The sequence below is a fragment of the Mytilus galloprovincialis genome, chromosome 10 (genome assembly GCF_965363235.1).
Source record: "Mytilus galloprovincialis chromosome 10, xbMytGall1.hap1.1, whole genome shotgun sequence".
Lineage (NCBI taxonomy): Eukaryota > Metazoa > Mollusca > Bivalvia > Mytilida > Mytilidae > Mytilus > Mytilus galloprovincialis.
In genome coordinates, this window is record NC_134847.1 from 52,421,898 (window position 1) to 52,443,648 (window position 21,751).

At 33.0% G+C, this 21,751-nt stretch overlaps 1 protein-coding gene across 2 annotated transcripts; it reads left to right on the forward strand.

The window, feature by feature from the left end:
- Positions 1-718: 718 nt before the first annotated feature.
- LOC143047807 (quinone oxidoreductase PIG3-like) lies at positions 719-21,481 on the forward strand. Of its 2 annotated transcripts, none has more exons than XM_076221085.1 (7): positions 719-858; positions 16,299-16,454; positions 16,922-17,189; positions 18,689-18,901; positions 19,324-19,428; positions 20,025-20,116; positions 20,947-21,481. In XM_076221085.1, the coding sequence occupies exons 1-7, from the start codon at positions 805-807 to the stop codon at positions 21,139-21,141; spliced, it is 1,083 nt and encodes a 360-aa protein (XP_076077200.1). In that variant the 5' UTR covers positions 719-804; the 3' UTR covers positions 21,142-21,481. The 2 variants fall into 2 exon arrangements, with proteins under 2 accessions (XP_076077200.1, XP_076077199.1); XM_076221084.1 differs by lacking the exon at positions 719-858 and adding an exon at positions 14,746-14,842.
- The last annotated feature ends 270 nt before the right edge of the window (positions 21,482-21,751 follow it).

Sequence of the window (21,751 nt, forward strand, 5' to 3'; positions counted from 1 at the left end):
CATGAATACAGAATGGTATATCATAAAAAAAAACAACGAATGAAAATAATGAGAAATTGTGAAACTTAAACCCTCTAAAATAGGCAAATATCCAGACAACTTGCAAATAAGAATTCCACTTTCATTTTCACCTGTTTGTGGAGTTGTAAATTAGAATACAAATCCTATAATAAAAGGCTATATAACAATAAATGTTTTTGTGACCTACGATGGACAGATATGCAGTCTAAATCGCATAGGAAGGAAAAGAATGCCGACAATAATAAAATGATAACCCCCTTAACAAATACCTACAATTTAAGATCGAACTAAAAAAGACATTGCTCACGTGTACGACCTTTATAGTGGAAACGAAATCTGAATGGAAAACTACTGACAAACACAACCTGTATCAATAACAACACCAGTACTGTCATATTGATATGACCAAATTTTTAAACAAAATTTTTAAAAACTTTATTGGATTATTATGACTAAAAATCATCAACTTTAAAAATATATTTCAATTATATATAATATAATAATTTGTGCATGAGAAATAAATGTTATTATTTGACCGTCAATATACTGGCTTAACGTTAAAAGATTCGGCGATGTTAATTAACAAAAAACCACACCAGCACAAAAACATTTTTTTTACTAATTCAATAAATGTCAACATAATAAATAAACGTGGATAAAAACTAATTTATGACTGACGTATACTCCGGATGTTTCCTTTCGGAAAATTATCACGATGATTAACACGAATACAATAAAATATAGGTTCTACGAAAACCGATACAATATACATCTGCCTAAAGAATGGTGTTTAGACTAAACGTTCCTTGCAAAACCATTTGTCGGTATAGGAGAATGGTAAGTATTTTCATCATTTTTAGCTCACCACACATTGTTGCAATCACTTGACATTTCTCGTCGTCGTTTCTGAATTTAAAAATCTCTGAACCTACTGGACAAATTGTTTCCAAACATTACTTGCTTTTTCTAATTGCACACTATTCACAAAATTGTATTTGATCCGTCATCTAGCATATTTAACTGACGATATCGGGATATCGGTATTTAGTCGGAGCTTAACATGTACTTGGGATTTGTAACAAACCGGTATTTTTAAAAATAAACAAACAAATGTCGCAATGTTCAGGACTTAATTAAATCTGTATTTGGGTAAAATTATGCAAGCTTACGATTTTTATTGCGTCTTACACTTTAAGAAGCAAATACTCTTTTACTAGTTTATTAACATATTGTGTGAAAACGTTAATTATGAGCTATGAAAGTCAAGTGGCTCGAGCATTTTTCTGAGGAAGTTTTAAAATATTTCAAAGAAATATTTTTACAGTGGGTTAGCTTTCATTAGTCTTCTCTATCCTATAGATTAACAAGTTTTGGTGATATATATAATTTAGAATCTTCATTGAAGGTGGAGCACGAATGCACAGTTAATTAATTATATTGATGTGTCATTTGTATGCAAGAGTGCCATTCCTTTGTATTATATGGCGATTCGAAAAAAAAGTTATGCGAGTATTGTCTCCCTTTAACAGGTTCATTATTTTATAATTATAGGTTTCTGATATAATTTTGAATAATTACAAAATGTATCAATTCAATATATTTCAGTTTTTGTTATTGGTGTATCAAAAACATTGATGTTCGAATATAATTTCATTAATTTGAAACGTTTAAAATGATTACATACCAATATAAAGAACCGTTCATCATTTTTGAAAAAAAAACTATAAATAAGAGTGAAATTATTTATCTCCCCTTCATGATAGATTGATTGTGAAATTAAACAGAGTTATCTAATATTATTCACGAGAGACTAGCAAGCAATTTTTAATAGTAGCTTATTTAACGTTAAAACAATTTCCACTAGAAACGAATGTTACTTTATTCAAATATATGGACTTTGTGAGCTAAATCTACAAATTTTATTAGTTATAATGAATTTTTATTACAATAGATTAATATGCTACGTCATCATACATGGTCGTTATTACTACAAATGGAAACATAGTGGTTAAATTCAGTTTTTGGTCTCAAAAATATGACATGGTTAAACTAGGTCGGTTGCTGAAGGGAGATCTTTTAGGAAAATCTTGTCGATAGAGATAATCTTTCGATAATACAAAAGCTCGACAAAATATGACCAACAAGTAGGTCGATAGGGATGAATCGTCATTTGACCCCTTATAGGATTTGTTGACCTTAAAAGACTAATATGCTTTATTTGTTCATATTTTTTTTTACTGAACTCTAATTGAGAGAAATTGTAAAAGGAAAAAAAGTGTTTAAAAAAGGATGATCTACAAATAAGTCGATATGGCCGATTGACCGATAGTAATTATTAACATTGAAAGTTTGTTTTTGTTCATATTTTCATTTTTCGCAGAAACAATTATAGATGTATAGTTATAAATGGAAATAAGTAAGATTTTTACCATAATACGATTTACAACTGACTGAACACTATCGAAATTGTCAGCTATGTCCTTCATGATTCAAATTATCAACCGACACTTTATAAATGTTGTTAGCCTTGAATTATGATTTTTATCCATTTTTGCATTTTATGAAAAGCTGAACAAGTCGGATAAAGACTTATGAAAGGATCAGCGAAATAAGTTATACATGTAAATCAACATGACCATGTTATCACACTAATTACAGGATTTGTTTTTGGTATCCCAAACCAAAGGTACATCAGAAATCACACTGAATTGACATGATATAAATATTCAAAACCCAAGTAACAATATGCTGTAAAGTAATGAATGTTCAACAGATAATTTCATTTGAGATAATGTGTCATTATTATTCATTATCACAGTTTTCAATAAGTAGTTATTATAATGATAGTTTATATAAGTTTAACGATGTGTTAATATAATTATTTGATAGCCGTTAAAAAATAATGAGAAGTTTATAAAAACAAACTTTTATTTATTTCATATGTAACAAGCACATGAATCCTACTCGAATTCTCCCCGGCTAAACGTATTTTGTGGCCTTTTGTTGGCCTCCAAATCAGCATATTTCTTTGTTTTATTGATATTTTTGGAACTACCTAAGTTAGTATGCGACATTTCACGTGCATTCTTGAAAAATTTCTAAATTCTCAAGAAGTCATTTGTGACGTTTGAAATTGCATGAATTCAAGTCAGGGATATGCAGTTCAGTATTTCTTTTGTTCCGTTATTTTCCTCTTAAAGTTGATTTGTTTCTCTCGGTTTTGGTTTGTGACCCGGATTTATTTTCACTTAATTGATATGAGTAGATGACTACTGCACATAACAGCGGTATAAAGTAAATAAAAAACGAACTCTGAGGAAAATTTAATACGGGAAGGCCTTGATCAAAACGGCCCATTTAAAAGCTCAAACACATCAAACGCATGGATAACAACTGTCATATTTTTGATTTGGTGCAGGCAATTTGTTATGTAGAAATGTGTCTTATAAAAGTGAGAATGGATCCTACTGCTGCCTTCATTCGCAATTATATGAAAATTAATAATATTTTCATATTTTGACTTAAACTTAAATTGATATTCGTGATCTAACAATCGCTTTACAATATGCTAATGTTGGTTTGGTTTTCATTAATTGTTATAGAGATTTGTTTTGTCATATCAGTTTTTAATTATCTCTGTTAAAACAGAACTTATTTCAGCATAATTAGATTTCAAGAAAATCCACAATTTATGGAGCTTAATGCTAGATAGTTAATAGCTTTCCAACTGATATCAAAGCCTTTTTTGTGGTTGTGCTTTTACACCACTGTATCATAAATCATAATTTACTGTAACTTGATTTTAAATTGGATTTTCTCTAATAAGTATTACCATTATCTCTGATAAAGAGGAATTGTTTAAGCAAATTTGCACGGGAGGAAAGCCGTTTTTTCTCTTAATACAAGATAGTGATATAATCCGAGATTATGAAAGTACTCTTAGATCGAAAGTTTATGAATTTGTCTTCCCTGATACTAGAAGTAAAATGAAATTGTATTTTGCTATGTACTGATCTGAAAGGCAAAGACCTTCAAAACTGATATCAAAGTTTGTTCCTAGGTGGTGATGTTACATTACTGTATCGGCTAGAGGAGGGATACATCTTAGAACATGATGATCCTAGCTAAATTCTTTATATTAAAACCTGTACAAATTACTAGCATGTAATCCAGTGGTTTTCTTCGATTGCCTTCTGGTATTATTGTTTTTCATTCATTGTTTTAGAAGTTATCAGATTGTTGGCTCTTTCATTTAAAATTATTTACATTTTAACATCAACATAATAGCTTAGTATATGGTATGAATTTCGCTTATTATTAAAGGTCGTGCTTTGACCAGTTATTTTCACATCCACGTTTTTTAAACTACCTCACATTTTTTATTAGGAGTCAAATGAAGCCTGCCTTCGCGTGCAGGATTTTCACGCTGTGTTGAAGATGCATTGGTGGCCTTCGTTAGTTTTCTGTTTAGTTCGGGTTGTTCTAACTTTTTATTATTTGATCGTCACTGATGAGTCTTTTGTAGACGAAACGCGCGTCTGGCGTAAATATACAATTTAATCCTGATATTTATGATGAGTTTTAATTGACACATTCCGAATTTCCATTCTCAACTTTATCTTTGGTTGAAAGTTATCTCACTTGCAATCTTATCAGAACTCATTAGTATCATGCTGAAATTGTGATCTATTGTCCCTTTTCTCTGCTATACATGTTTATCTCTGTATTCTTTTTTAAAACTGAAAACAAATAGAAAAGAAAAACGATTTTTTTGTAATGTCCCTTTTTTATCCTTACAGTTAAGGGTACATTATCATGGTTTAATTTATTTTATTACCATTCAAAGATATGAAGTTATAAAAATCTCATTCCCTTCTTTTTTGTTCTAAGATACTGTATCTAAATGTCCAGTTAACCTGACCTGTCTTCAAGTTTTCTACTTCATTTTTTTAAATTTTATATTCCCAGCCTGACTACCTGACTTCTTTTATAGATATTATATATAAATATATTTTGTTTCTACATATTTCTTGTCATCTTCTTTTTTTCTACTCCTGATTTCTTTTGTTCCCTCATATATCAATATTAATATTTTGATTTAATACACTATCTAAATAAAGTGGTATACCAATGTTCGAAAGTCTCAACTCGATCGAAAGAAAACAAACCCGGTTACCAAACTAAAACCGACGGAAACACATCAACTATAAGAGGAAAACAACGAAACAACAGAAACACTGAGTGCAACACAAAACAAAAGAAAATGCAACATACACAGAAACGAGCTATAAGATTACAGCGACCAGCGCTCCTATGGCAATGTTAAATACAACACCAAAAGGACAACATTACATGACAGGACTACAACACAAACAAATGCAAGAACACCCTGCATGACAAGGAATAGTTATCAAAGGAACCAGGCTTATAATTTAATACGCCAAACGCGCGTTTCGTCTACATAAGACACATCAGTGACACTCAGATCAAAATAGGGAAAAAGTTAAACAAGTACAAAGATGAAGAACATTGATGATCCATAATCCAAAAAAATGATCTATGCCTGGGATAAGAAAATACTTAATATTTAGAATAATTCATACTTTTGCAAACAGTAAATTAATAAAAATTACCACATAATTGATATCCATTTCAACACCAAACTGCTGACTAACCACAGAATAAAAACGAACACGTAAAACAACATAGGACAGCACAACAGAAACACACATCGTCTGTCACACGACTGGATCGACGCCACAACAGGGACGTCACAGGCAAACCTTTAAAAAAAATGACGTAGATTTGTAATTAAGGTATTAGATATATACTATAACAACTACAGGAACATCAATATAGGACTGTGATAGTAATTAGATAATCAATTGTATTATCCAGCTACGTCGACATCTCCTCCAAATCAAACCGCAAAACAAACAAATCGTGTATATTTAGTCGTTCTAAACTAGAATTGACTGGGTGACCCACCATCTCCACCCTTACACAGGAACAGAAAAAAATGCAACTACAAATGATAAGACATTCAACAACATCCGATCAGAACTACAAGTACAACATCATAACCAAATACATGAATTCTGTATAAACAAACACCATGACACGTCCTATAGCAATGCTAATTCACACTCAGTAAAACAGTCGTATTCAGGAATAGGTTATATTCGGTACTTTAAAGACAAGACGACGTAAATTTAATATAAGATGTGGTAAAAATGTTCTCAGTTAGTATAGACAAAGACACATCGTTTGGATCGACCAATTCGTGATCCAGTGTGGTTTGTTTAGTATTATACTCATAATGTACTGTAATCTGTGATGCATTACCACGGCTTTTAAAAGCATTCTCATATAATATAAAAAAAATTATTATTCGGACGCCACAGATGAGGCTTTTATAGATGAAACGCACGTCCGGCGTTAAAATTTTAAAATCTAGAATTTATGATGAGTTTACTTATCAAATACTTTTTCTGAACGATTGTATATATTTTTCCCATTACAAGCCTTTCGCATTCCACGAGGTCATGCATTGCATACTGTTAATGGCGTCCTTACACTTAACTCGTTGAATGTGTACTGACTGCTCCTGGTGAGGTTTGTTCGACTTTAATTGTAATTTACAACGATTAGACGGTTTCCTTTCGAAATCAGCTGTTCTCTCCGGGTAATCAGGCTTTCTCTCCCAATAAAATTTGGGGCATTGACAAAGCCAAGAATGCAAAAAGGGGGATACTAAAACAAGAGTACCTTGAACAAAATATTCAATTGACTCAACAGAAATATAGTTCCGGGATATATACAAGAATTTGTGGTAAATTCTATATTTAGTAAGTTACATTAAAAAAAAAAAAAAGACTGACCACAAAAGCAATCTGACATATTCACGCATTGAAGATTTGGCAAAATGTTAAGAAAACATATGGAAAAAATTAGGGTTCCAAACTCTAGTCAAACTTGTAATGCGAATAACCATGCTCACGCAGAAAATAAAATAAGTATTCAACAATTGAAAAGAGGGCGAAATAGTTATTCTATGACTTAAAGTAAAAGAGGGGAGATATATACCAGAGGGACAGTCAAACTCATAAATCGGGAATAAACTGACAACGCCATGGCTAAAAAATAAAAAGACAAACAGACAAATAATAGTACAAAAGACACAACATAGAAAACTAAAGACTAAGCAACACGATCCCCACCAAAACCTGGGGGATCTCAGTTGCTCCAGAAGGGTAAGCAGATTCTGCTTCACATGTGGCACCCGTCGTGTTGCTCATATTATTACAAACCCGGTAAATAGTCTAATTCGGTAGGTCTCGTTCGGGTTGAAATGGGAAGTGAATTGTTGTTACGACATAAGGAACATATCCGATATCATCTTTGAAACGGATATTCCATAAAGGTCAACCAACTCGTGATGGTGTCCGTAAAATTCACGAAGGAAAGATTTCAAGTTCACCATTTGGAACTCTTCCTTGAGAGCTGCAACCCTCTATCGAGAAAATCATGAAAGGAAATACAAGCCCGTGAATTTATTTTATTAGATAAAACATCCTACAAATTTCTTTAGATAAATATCCTCCAAATGAAGGACAGTTATAAAATCCTACAAATGCAATACAAACATATAAATAGTGATTATACATGCAGCAAATATGTTCCATCTATATATATTATAAGTTCGACTCCCGCCGATGGAAGAACAAAAATTTGCTACGGCAAATTTACAGTTTTAACATTGATATTTAGAGGAATACTATATATTGAACTGGTTAAGACGTATTTATAGTATAAATATTTCTGTGCCTGCATTAAATTGTAAGATCCTCTACGATAGATAATTCAGCTGATCTGTATAAATTCCATCTTTATACCTTATATATCATGTACAGTCTTACAACACTAGATTAAAACTAACGAGAAAAGGTAACACCCAGCTAGTCACCGAAAGCTTTATTTTTGTAGAATTTATATGGTTGAGTGGTCTAGCACGTCAGGCGTAGTTAATGGCTATTTGATGCCACGATATTACAGTAGCATGAGTTCGAATTCCGGAAAGATAAGAACAAAATATATGCTTCCGCAAATACACAAATCTAACAATGGTAAATCTGCTTTGCGGGATTCGAACTCATGCTATTGGGATACAGAGAAAACACTGCCGGCAATGTGTCTATCGCTCTTGACTACTCGGCAATCTAACTTGAACTAATTCAGCTTTCGATAGCCTGGTGTTACCTTTTTTCGTCAGTATCTAGAGTTGAAACACAACACCTTATATATTAGTCATAATATGGATTCCGATTGCAGATTTAGATAAACATCTATCGTAAAGGATCGTAAGATATAGTCACAGATAAAATTATTTTGATAAGTAGGTCTAAACAAAAGACAATTCTACGACAGATCAATCCTTTGGATCATGAGTGAAGGCGATACACAACTGAAAACACATTTTATATTTGTAACTACTCTCAATATCAGCACAACAATGTTAAGCTCTTCTCTCGCCAGAATTCAAACTCAAGTTATTGGGTTATCGAGGCAACACCGCCTGCACTGTGTCCATCGCTCTATACCACTCGACTACCTAGACTGACCTAGTAATTCAGCTTTCGGTGGCCTTGTGTTACTTTTTCTCGTCAGTAGAATAGAGTTGAAACAAAGTACATAATCAGAATGGAGATGACACCGCCGGCACTGTGTCAATCGCTATTAACCTCTCGGTCATTAAGACTTAACTAATAATTTAGCTTTCGGTAGCCTGGTGTTAAAAAGGTAAAGATGATACACGGATGAAAACACATTTTATATTCATAACTACTCAGTTATTATAGGCACAACAATGTTAATCTCTTCTCTCGTCAAGATTCGAACTCAAGTTATTGGGATATCGAGGCAACACCGCCTGCACTTTGTCTCTCAGTCTATACCACTCGACCACATAGAATGACCTAATCATTCAGTTAACTTTCGGTGGCCTTGTGTTACCTTTCCTTGTAAGCAGAATCTATAGTTCCAACAAAGTACATTATCAGAACAATGTTAAATCTGCTTTGTGGAAGCAAATGTTTGTTCTTCCCTCGCCGGCATTCCAACTTTTGCTATTTAGATATGGAGACAACACCGCCGGCACTGTGTCCATCGCTCTTAACCTCACACTCATGTTACAAAGACGTCATCATCCAAAGCATTTCTAGAATCAGAAGAACATTTGTTGCAACATATTTGTTTGATCTTCTTTCGAAACTCAGTGAACCGTAGAAAGTAAATGATTGGATTTCCAAGTGGTGAGAAAATGAAAAAAATGTTTCCTATGGTATTTGCCGCCGCTGGCATTGCGAATACTATTATATATTTCGGAACTATACTCATTGTAAGCACTGATATAAGAAGTCCGAGAGTAAAAATGTTCAGTTTCAGTCTTTTCAATCGATGCAAGTGCTGCGTTTCAGACATGGTCTGATCTCCAATGGCAACCTTTGAAAGCATCCTTCGAAGATGAACAATGGTGACAGTATATAAATAAATAATCACAATAAAAATAAGTAAAATTGGAAGTTGATTTGCCATTACGTATGTAATATTCTGATGGTCCGTGCAACTTTCTGAAAAATAAATTGAATTAATGGCTGCTTTATAGGCAAGGCTTATTATTAAAAATATAGGCAATATTTTTTTCTGAGTAAGTTTTTTCCTCATCGATTGGTTGGTTGATTGTATTACTGCCATATATCTTTCTATGCATATCAATAGCGTCTGAAATAGAGAAAACAATATGAAACAGTATACAGATGACGAGATTATTTTGCACAGGTACGGCACATGCCATCTAAAAACTTCTAGAGATGCATTAATGAGCATTGCAACGAGTAAAATCATCGATAGAAAATCTCCTATACTTCTACACAGAGTAAGATAATGAAACCGGCTTTTCTGCAACTGCGGTGTTTTTACCAATACAATTATACAAACAACATTAAGAAGCGCGATAAGAAATACCACTGTTGCTATCCATATGTACTGAGATAGTTTGGTCTCCTCGCTAGAAACGGAACTGTTGGTGAAAATTGTCGAATAGTTCATATTCCTGTCTTGTATTTGCAACGCAAACTATTAAGCTGTATTCAAAGATACGGCTATTATGTCAGCTTAGTTTTTTTCAGCTTCTTTTATTATTCTTTCAAGTATTATTAATCCATTTGTGAAATTATATATTTAATCCAAACGAATGTTTTCATCTTTTCTTTTCTTTTGGTAGTTTATTTTGATTTTCCGTAAGTTTTTCTAAACTTTTCGTTCGCAGCGAAGTATAAGTTCAAGTGGTCATTATTTCATCAGTGCTGTGCCAACTATTCTAGCCCTACCTAATGCAGGCCGATTTATATAACAGAAGTTTGTGTTACATGTCTCTAAATTTTATGCAGCACCTTAGTACGAAAACGCTCTTTTCGACAAAATTATCCCCACTTTTTAAAACCTGATTCACTTATGGTCTAGTATCTAGTAAATGATTCAGTTATATAGAAAGTATCATGCTTTTATTGATTTTGTCTTTATGTTAGTGATAATTTTGTCGATGAAAACAATCTTATTATTACGGTAAACACCATCATTAGATGTAATTGCAAAAAGCCTCATGATATGTATATCACCTTTGCTAAATCAATTATCTATACAATAGATTAAAAAGTACACAATTACTAGCAACTATGCTCGCTTATAACATGTATAAATGGTCGCTATTAATTACTTTGTTCGCACGTAATCTGCTACTCATAGTGTGATATGTCCAATATCAAAGCTTTATTTTTCTCTATTTTTAGTTGCTGCCATTTGTTTTGTTAATACAACTATCGGTAGATTATTGACATAACGTCGCTGGGCTTCTAAAATGTCGTATATAACTTTTTTGGCTAAAAACACTTTTTGACACCAATGGTCTGGGCGGGAGGAAATCTTTGGTTTTACAAAACAGCATACTGTTAGACCAATCAAAATGTGTAAAATAAGACATATTACAAAATTGCCAATGTCAGTTGTTTGTAAAGTTTGCTTCCAAAATGTTGTTTGAAAACTTGAAAACCGTTGTAGAATGCTTTTGGGAAAAAAAATAATTGTACATTTCTTTATTTCTGTGAAAATAATTTAAGTTCTTGGATAATCCAGAAATGTCAACGTTTTTATTTCACTACTATTTACAAAAATGTTCAAGTTCACATACGACATTTTGGAAGCATGCATTTTGCCAAAATTTTCAAAGCCTGTTTGTGAGAAATTTTTTTCTTGAAAAATTTGTAATTTACAACATTTTAGAAGCCCAGCGACGATAAGATTCAACGCAAATCCTTTCAAACATAAAATAAGCAGGGTTATCGCTATTTTACGAAATTTTCCTTGATCTTGCATACTGATAATTTCCTTTCTCAGCGGAGTCGAGTGATATGAAATTATCGCTAGAAACTAAGGGGCATATGGCGTTGCTAATGAAATTGACATGAAATTGACAACGTCGTCATAGGTAAAACAGCGATAAACATATTATCATTGGTCATCTCAACACGATTTCTTTTCTCACTGTCGCCATACCGGCTCAAGCGAGAAAATCAATCTCGTTGAGATGATCAACGATAATCTACAATTAAACACTGAAATAATTCAAGAACATAAACACATAAATGCCGGTGTGGTGTCAACTCTCCTCAGTGCCAATATAGAATAAGATGTTGTATAATCAGAATATTTCTTATTCCAATTAAGGTCCCTTTGTAGGCAAAATGAAAATTATACACACAGATCAATACATTGTGATTTGTAATAGATTTTTTTTAACATTGAAATGAAATCTTAAGTGTTCAGATATATGTTATCATGATAGAGCTACATGTATTTCTTCGTTTTATTTAAGTCATGTACATTTAATACCAGGCTCGATCAGAACCATAAAATCATTACAAAAAGCAATATCATTACGTTTATTGATTAACATCAGACATTTGTATAAATATAAAAAAAAGGTATGAGCAACACACAACAACCACTAAATAATAGGCTCCTGACTTTGGATAGACAAATTCAGAGATTGGCAGGGTTAAACATGTTTGCTGGCGCCTCCCCTTCCAACCTGGGACAGTGTTGTAACAGTACAACAAAGTTTATACGCACTATGCAAATCAGTTGAAAACTGCTTAACTCATCGGCTCGATCCAAAGCACACAAAATTTAAAAAAAACATAATGCCATAAACATACAAAAGAAACAAAGTACAAATCTAAGAATACTCATAATAACTGAAAACTAGTTTAAAGCCAATGACAACTCATAAGAAAAATCATGTATCAAAGACTAAAGTATCAATCAAAACATATCTATATCCAATATACTTTGTTTCAATAAATGTCATTTATCTTCTCTTTTATAACTCATATAAAACCTCGTAAAAGCTTTACACTCATATGATCTGACGTAAAACTTGCACATTCGCTTAAAAAATAAGCAGACCTGCGTATAATCAAATTACTTGAGACCATTGCCAAACAGATTGGTCCCATTTACACAACCATAATAATCTGTTGCGACGTCTACATGAAATGCTAAACTAGCTGTTTATGATGTTGACATCATATTTAGAGGGTGATAATAGGATTATTACCCAAACTCTGACTGAACTGAGGCGACGCTGACTTATCTGTATGTTTAACGTATCGACATCAACATTATTTCTGCGTTTCGTTATTACCCTCTATAAGCCATATATATTTAAAGTGCATTAATAGGGTTTTTCCCTTAAGTTTTCTAAGTTTTTTTTGTAAAAACATCATACTTTATGTTTCATTATAATAATTTTCATCCTGTCTTGGGCATACTATGATCATTTGTTTTCCATTAAATTACCAGGCCAGGATATTCACTTTCAAAATCTTCCTGCCCCTCTCTGAAAAATCTTATGTTTAGTTTCGTGTAGATTATAGGCATAAGATCCCAAACACTGAGTGCAGTCATATATATGCCAACCATTTTTAATATAAGCAAATATAAAATAATGTTTACATTATATATATATATACATAATATGTACAATCTAACTTATAGTCCAATCAATCTAGCATACATTTGACCCTAACCTTGAAGTAATTGCAACAGAAGATTTTTAAGTTTTTAAAATCTTTAACAGTATACACCTTATATACACAGAAAAAAGTCCAACAAAATCTAACTCGAAGAACACTAACAATATCGATTTTAAAATTCCTATGGAGATTTGCATTGAAATGGGAGATAACTCTGCAAAAAAGGCAGAAATATCAATAAAAGTTGATACAAAATTATAGCTTTACCGCTTCTATTCAACAGAATGTATTGATTCTTGATATTGTAGCCGTCTTAAGAGTATGAAAAACAACTCTAACGGTGTTTTCATATCTTTTATCAAGCTACAACCTAGATTTCATGATTCATTAGTTGACCATTTATTAGATTTTTCAGCATGTCAAGGTAAAGAATCTTAAATTTAATAAAACTGATCATTAAGCATATATTCTTTTTTTTTTTTTTTTTGTGGTTTAAAGTTTCTTTAAACAAGGTAGATGCTGAAAAAATATAATTTACAGATATAAACAATACCAAAATTTTAATATTCACATTATTTTTTCCAAAATGGTTACAAAGCCATAAATTTGCAATTTCTTTAATGAAAAATGTGTAAAACAAATTAAAATACCCATAACATTTCGGTTTTGTACATTTCATGAGCAGAAGATTTTATAATATAGTCAAATACCAACTTATAAACCCCGACATAGTATCATACTTTACATGAATTTTAAGAAAATCAACCTAAAACTGACCCCCAAAAAAGACTTATTTTTGCGGAGTTATCTTCCTTTTCAATGTTAATTTCCGTAAGAATATTAAAAGTGCTGATTTTTTATGTTTTCCTCAACGGAACATTTTTCTTTGTATATTTGGGGCTTAATGCTATAGGTTAGAACTAAAACATTTTCTGGTGCAAATAGTTTGAGTAAGAAATATGATAGATGATAATTTAGGGAGCTACCACTTGATTTTTATGGGCGGGCTAGGATGAAATTTGAAAAGAAATAGGCAGGACAGGAGTTTTGAATAATAAAAAAAAGGCAGGATGAGACGCTTGCAAAAAAAAAGTCAGGACGACAATTTAGGTAAAAAAAAGTCAGGATAAACTAAAAAAAAAAAAGGCAGGACCGAACAGAGTGAAAAATAAAAAGGCAGGACAGAGCCATGATTACAGCTAAAAAAAAAATGCAGGACAAAATTTTTCATCCTAGCCCCCCCCCCCCCCCCCATAAAAATCAAATGGTAGCTCCCTTAACCCCTCATTAACAACTATTTGATTCTGAAGAGAGGACTGGTACTGAGACTGGTACGTGTTTTTATGTCATTTTTGGATGACACAAAATATATTTTCTGACTTTGGTCTTAGTGAAATAAAATAAATAAACTCATCGCTGTGCAGTTGGAAATCACAGCGTCAATATTCTGTACTCCTCCTATTTTCCAGACCCCCCCCCCCCCCCCCTGGTTAAATGCTCATCCTATAATACACGTTCCTAAATATTTTTTCTAGTATAAATTGGTAAATTAACCGTTTAATTTGAATTTTTAAATATAAATCAATTTATATTTTTTAACACATTTTAATATATGGGTCAGACTTACTTCCCTTAGTTATTGTTTACGTGTCATGAATTAGGACAAGTGTTATCTCATGTCGAAAATTCTAACGATCTTGAAATTTTGCATAGTCATTAGAACAGCGCATGTAAGTTTTTTGTTATTTGTGTCATTCTAGATGATATATACTGGAACAGTACTGCTTTATTTATTTGATGTTACTATATTTGTACCACAGGCACTTGTTTCGATCCATGGGAAGGTCGACTATTAATATAAAATAGCATCTTCGCTTGCCACGGTTTAGATCCACTCCCCTCATCTCCAGAGGATGCAGAGGAAGGGAGTGGATCGTCACCCTTAGCTAGCGAATATGTATATATAGAAACTTCTATATACATAGAATCTTCTGGCTTCCAATGGATAGTCAGAAACAATTAAGTGCCTTTAGAAGATTGAAGTGTTGAATTTTAAGATATACTAGAACACACCCGTGATATCACGGGTCCGTGACTGAATTAAAGTATATAACTATGTGCAAGCCTTATTTTAGAATTAGTATTGTCATCTGATAAAGTCATGCCGATTATAAGATACACAGTTTTTCTCTGCTTTCAAGTCTTTCTGTTTGAACCCGTTGAACTGAAACAATAATATTAATTATTTGGAAAACAAAAGGTCCTGGAATGAAGTATTTTTTAATCAACAGCATTGTCCTATATAAGTTATAAATAAAGTTGAATTCTTTGCTTCGCTGTTTTACGTCATATGACGCCCACTAACCAATTGAAAACTGTACCTATACGCCTTATTTTTAGTCCAGATTTTTAGTATTCGTATTGTTATCTTAGAAAGTCTTACTGATTAAAATACTACAATAGGTAACAATTTGACAATTTAGTAGTGTCAACCCTGTGGTTATGACCCGTGTATATAGCATATTAATCCTGAATACAACGTTTGGTGGTGCGCCTGTCAGATGCGGAACGTACAGATAAGGTAATAGGTAACAGGTGAATATACTATTGGTATCGGTAGCGGACTCGACCCGGAACTACTTAATTATTGGCAATATTAATTACGTGGAAAACAAAAGGGCCTGGAGTGGTGTAATTTTTAATCTACACCTTTGTACTATATTAGTTATATATAAAGTTGAATTCTGTGATTCGTCGTTTTTACGTGATGACGGCTAACAAATTGGACCTCGTAATTTTAGTATTATAGATTTGACCTTGGGGTCCACGACTGGGATAAAAGCACTTGTAAAAATGTAAATGTTAGGGACAGGGAAAATACTCTTGACTACTAACATGCACTTGTTTCTTTCCATAGGAAGGTCGACTATCCATATATATGTTATAGAATACAAATGGATAGTCGACTTTCCCCATGGATAGAAACACTTGAAGTGCATGTGAACATATTCCATGAACTTCCAATATATATCTAGTACAAACAGTAAACTTATTTAAATCAAAATGAGAAGTTTTCATATTTTTAAAATCAGTAATAATAATTGCATTTTCTACCTTTTTAAAAACGGAAATTTAAATTTTGGTTAATTACGACTGAATTACTTCAACAAAGCAATTATATTTCAGCTTTCTCAGATGGCAGGGACTATGAGAGCAGTACAGTTTCAAACTGGTGGTCCGGAAAAGATGAAGATCGGTGAGGTGCCGATCCCAGATCTTAGGAAAAAGGAGATTTTAATAAAAGTTTACGCTTCTGCAATTAACAGGGCCGACACTTTACAGGTTAGTAAATATTACCCACACAATAATTAATTTCTGTGTCATTTTGGTCTTTTGTGGATAGTTGTCTCATTGGCAATCATACCACATCTTCTTTTTTTTTTTACATCATCCTTATAATTCAGTCGAAAGCTTCTACTTTCACCAATAAAATAAAAAAATACAAGAAAATTGGAACTTCTAATAATGATATGACTATTTTCACTCAGTGGTGCTAACTCAAACAAATATAAGTTCATCAACATTTTATTTTAAGAACTTGTAATTTGTTCTTGGTGGCTTTAGAATGAGTAATCCCAGCACTGGGACTTAACCATGTTAGCTTATCATACACCATTGATGTCTGGTAAATTGAATTATACTCAAAATTTCAAATTAAGCATACCCCTAATAAACTTGAGTGTAAAAAAAACAAAACATGTTCACCTTCAAAAGCGATCAAATCAATATAAATTAGTAAATTATTTCAGCGAAAAGGAGCTTATCCTCCACCAGCTGGAGAAAGCGACATCCTTGGTCTAGAGGCTGTAGGGACTGTTGATAAACTTGGACCAGACTGTTCACAGAAATGGAAGATAGGAGATCGTGTCATGGCCCTATTAGCAGGTGGTGGTAATGCTGAATTTGTGGCTTGTCGAGAAGAGTGTTTAATACCCATTCCAAAGAAGATGTCTTTCACCACTGCAGCTGCAATACCAGAAGTCTGGTTGACGGCTTACCAATTACTTCATACAGTGGGTAGGTTTGTGTATAATTTTTCATGTTTTAAAATCAGCAAAATCGGACGAACAGACAAATGCGATAATATGTTATTTGTGTCCCATTGACGGCCTTCAGCTGTTTCCTGCTATTTGGTCGGGTTGTTGTCTCTTTGACACATTTCCCACTTCTATTTTCAATTTGATGCATATACGTCTTTCTTTGTACTAAATTGATCCAAAGACACCCACTCTCAAGGCGAGCGCCATTTATGAGCCCAGGAAATATATACGAAAAGTAATAATAAGCATTCAAAATAAGTCAAGACATACATGAACAAATAAATCAACAATAGGTTATTTCTATGTAGCAACATTCCAGCCGCGCCTGCATACGGAGTATATATCTCCCAATATTGATACGATATTCTCGCGCTTGTATTTCCCATCATGATTTCCTTGATAGATGGTTGCTGCTCACAAGGAAGCTATTAAACCAAGAATTCCAAATGGTGAAGTTGAATTAATCCTTTCGTAAATTTTACGGACGCCATCACAAGTTGGTTCACCGTAATGGAATAACCGTTTCACAGATGTCAGATATCGGATATGTTTCTTATGTGGTAACTACAATCCCTTCCGTTTTCATGAATGTGACGTACCGAAATTAGACTATTTACCGGGTTTGTTATAACACGAGCAACTCGACTGGTGCCACATGTGAAGCAGGTTTTGCTTACCCTTCCGGAGCACCTGATATCACCCCAGTTTTTGGTGGGGTTCGTCTTTTTCATTTTTAGCCATGGAGTTGTCAGTTTATTTTCTATTTAATAATTTGACTGTTCCTCTGGTATCTTTCGCCCCTTTTTTATGGACTTATCAGAATCGGGACGAATTAACAACTTACAAACAAAGCAACTCTTTTTCATAAGAGAGGATGGAAATTGATTAGTTGTGTATATGTCGAATGAAGCTTTTAATTTTACAATAAAAATGTATAAAAAACAAAAAATGTAAAATATCATTTTGTATTCCTCGGTTTCAACAAGAGTATATTTCCCGGATGATACGATATTCCATAGACTGTATTTGTTTCCTTTCGTGATTTTCTTAAAAAGAGAGTTGTTGTTTTGATATACAAGAAATCTAATGGTTAAGTTGAAGTAATTCCTTCAAAAACTAAACGCCCACAGGGTTTGGTTGATCTCAGTATAAATTCAATATCTATTTCACAGATGACACTACGGATATGTCATGACCACAGCCACTTTTTTCCATGATTGTTACATCGTCGAATGCAACTTTTATTTTTCATGAGTTTTACGACTGGTGCCGCTATTGTGACAGGTATTGTTTACTCGTTCAGAACATCCACGTTTGCCCTCGGATTTCGATGGTGTTCAATCTTTGATTTTATTTATATTGTTATGTTGACTTGCTTGTCTTTTTCGTTATTTTTTTTTTGTCGTTGTGTTGTCTGGTTTTTCTTCTACGTAGGGGTTTCGATTGATACCTGTTATCTTTTTTTCTTATCTGTAGGTGGGGTTAAATCTGGTGATTCCGTGTTAATACACGCTGGAGGAAGTGGTGTTGGTACTGCAGCGACACAGTTATCTATTCTGGCTAATGCCAAACCAATAATAACAGCAGGTTCAACGGAGAAAATAAATATGGCAAAGTCCCTAGGAGCAGTTGCAGGGTTCAATTACAAAGAAGGAGACTTCAGTGTAGGCGTAAAACAACACACAAAAGGTACCATACGTTTAAAAATAAGTACAATTGTAAAGCCTAAAGGCTAATTAAACAAGTGAAATTGTCTTTTCAAACCACAATTAGCATGTTAAATAAGTCTGACAGGTCAAATGTATGACTGGCTATATAGTGAAATTATTAATTAATTTTGTGGACTTTAATTTAATATTTTTGAATAAGAGTTTAAGCAAATAATATTATTGTCCCATTCACCTATACTACTTTAATTTAATTTAACATTTTCTTTTTTATGTACTGTGAAATGTAGAAAAACTGGAAACTATGTTAAGCGAAGTTTGTTAACAATTAAACTGGAGAAATGTTGCACTGTGCATAAAAAAAACAGTAAATTTGGTACACCATTAATTGAAAAATTATGTACGAGTAGACAGTATGACTGTACTTTGATATGTATTTTTAAGATGCTGGAGTAAACCTGATATTAGACTGTATTGGTGAATCTTTCTATAACCAAAACATCGAGTCCATAGCAAATGATGGTACCTGGGTTGTGTATGGGTTGTTGGGTGAGTACACTTTAAGTGAAAATGTTACAAACGACTAAATACACATCATTGTTGATGTCAAAGCTCTAAAAACCACCCGCACTTCATAACCAGATGTCATGTCGAAGCATCAAAACCAACCACACATTACAATCAATGCACATGCTAGATTATTCTGTAGTTCCTAAAAAACTGCACTTGGATTTATTTAATTTGCAACATGATACAGTAGATTCTATTTGTCATTATTCGCGGTTGATTTTATTCGTACAAATATATCTCTATTTCCTTCTTAATTACTTAGTGTCTTCTAGCGTTGTCGGTACTTTTCTTGTCCAGCAGTAACAAACCTTGGATGGACTGTCGCCAGAGATAAATTCTGCTTCCTCAGTGGCAAGTCACGTCGACTTGCTTTGAAAACTACCCACTGGATCTATTGTTGGTTTGTTTTCGTCCTAAATATGCATGAAACATTTGCCCACTGTAAAGAACAAATACTACAACCCTAGATCATTTTAAAGACTTTACTTGTAATATTTAGTAACCATATATTATTTGCTGGTGTCGTATCAAACTTGCTCATGATTATTATTTATAAACAATTTTGATTTTAAAAGGTGGCGGGAAAATAAATGCTGATCTATTGAGTAAATTGTTGAGGAAACGAATAACTATAACTGGTACAACCTTACGTGTACGTCCAATAGAGGTGAGTACCAGACTAGTTTTTCATAATCTACCAATGAAGGCTCGGGACCTTTTTTAGATGACTATGTGGTATGGGCTTTGCTCCTTTTGAGGGCCTATAGTTGTTAATTTCTGTATCATTTGCTCTCTTATGGAGAGTTGTCTCATTGGTAATTATACCAAATCTTTTTTTTATATCTAAATGTATATGCGTTTCTAATTGACAGATATCGTTTGTGATAATCCTTTTATAGAGGGATTTTTGTTTATTTTTTTTTATGAAAATGGTCAAACATGTTACATAACCTTGTTACCAGGCTAGAGATGAAGTCAAATTGTTCTAACATATATGCAAAAAGTTAAAAAAAAAATAACAGCCTAGATTTATGAAAGACGTTGTTATATTCATTCACAATTTTTGTTAGACTTTGGCCGATTCGTAAACACCACATCTCGTTTTATTCTAGATAATTAACCAAAGTTGAATTAACATTGCATTGAAATTATGTGAAAAGTAAAATAGCAAAAATACCGAACTCCAATGAAAATTCAAAACGACAAGGCTTCACTCTAATGACAAAAAGCTCAAAAGAACGAAAAACAAATGTCATATTCCTGATGTAGAAAATGGTACTATTTATACTTGAGTTTTTTTGTAATTGTGTTGGTCGGATGCGATGACCGAAGCACATTTTGTATGAAGCGCTAGACTTTAAGTGAACGTATGCATCAGTGTCAAAAAAGTTGTTTCAGTATCTGAAGGGAGGGATATACAAGCATATTTTCAATCATAAAACAATTGTAACTTTTTTTGGTGTGAACAATTTTCTTCAATATGTTTTGCCATTTCAGTACAAAGAATCTTTGGTTCAAAACTTCACACAGAATGCACTGCCGTATTTTGAATCTGGAAAACTGAAACCAATCATTGATAAAATATTTCCGCTTGAACAGATTGGAAATGCTCACCAGTTAATGGAGGAAAACAAAAACACGGGGAAAATTGTCCTGAAAGTTCGCGAGGAAGCTGGCAAAGATGAACTTTAGATTTAAATAAATCGCAGCTATCTATAGTCAGACTGCGATACCCGTGTGATGTCAAAAGAAAAGTAACTTGCTTCTCTAAACACTTCATCCTCTAAAGTAAATGTGTGTTGTGATTTTGGTGTGAAGTGACTGAAAGATGAAATGTTTTTAAGTTTGACGAGTCATTTTGGTCAGAATTTCAAGACGTTTTTATAGGTTTAAAGTAGAGTAGCGCGGACACATCTAATCAAGAAGAAGCATGCTTTTGTTCTTTAAATATACTACGACGAACATACAAAATAAACATATAGAGCTAGTCAGAACTGTAATGAGTGACTTGAATAAATTTATTTTTTGATTATGTTTTGTATTTCATTGTTACTTGATGACATTGAGAATGGAAATGGGGAATTTGTCAAAGACCCGGAGGTGCGCTTCAGCTGGTCCCTTAACAAAAATGTGTACTATTTCAGTGAAAATGGCCGTCGAACTAAACTCCAAAGCATCATATAAATAAACTACTAGTAACTGATTGATAGTTAGTCTTAAATGCATGATTTTTTTTATTAGTTGTTAGTGGCTTTGAACTAGCTGTCAGGAACTATGAGTACTTTCAGATAGCGTCTTTTTA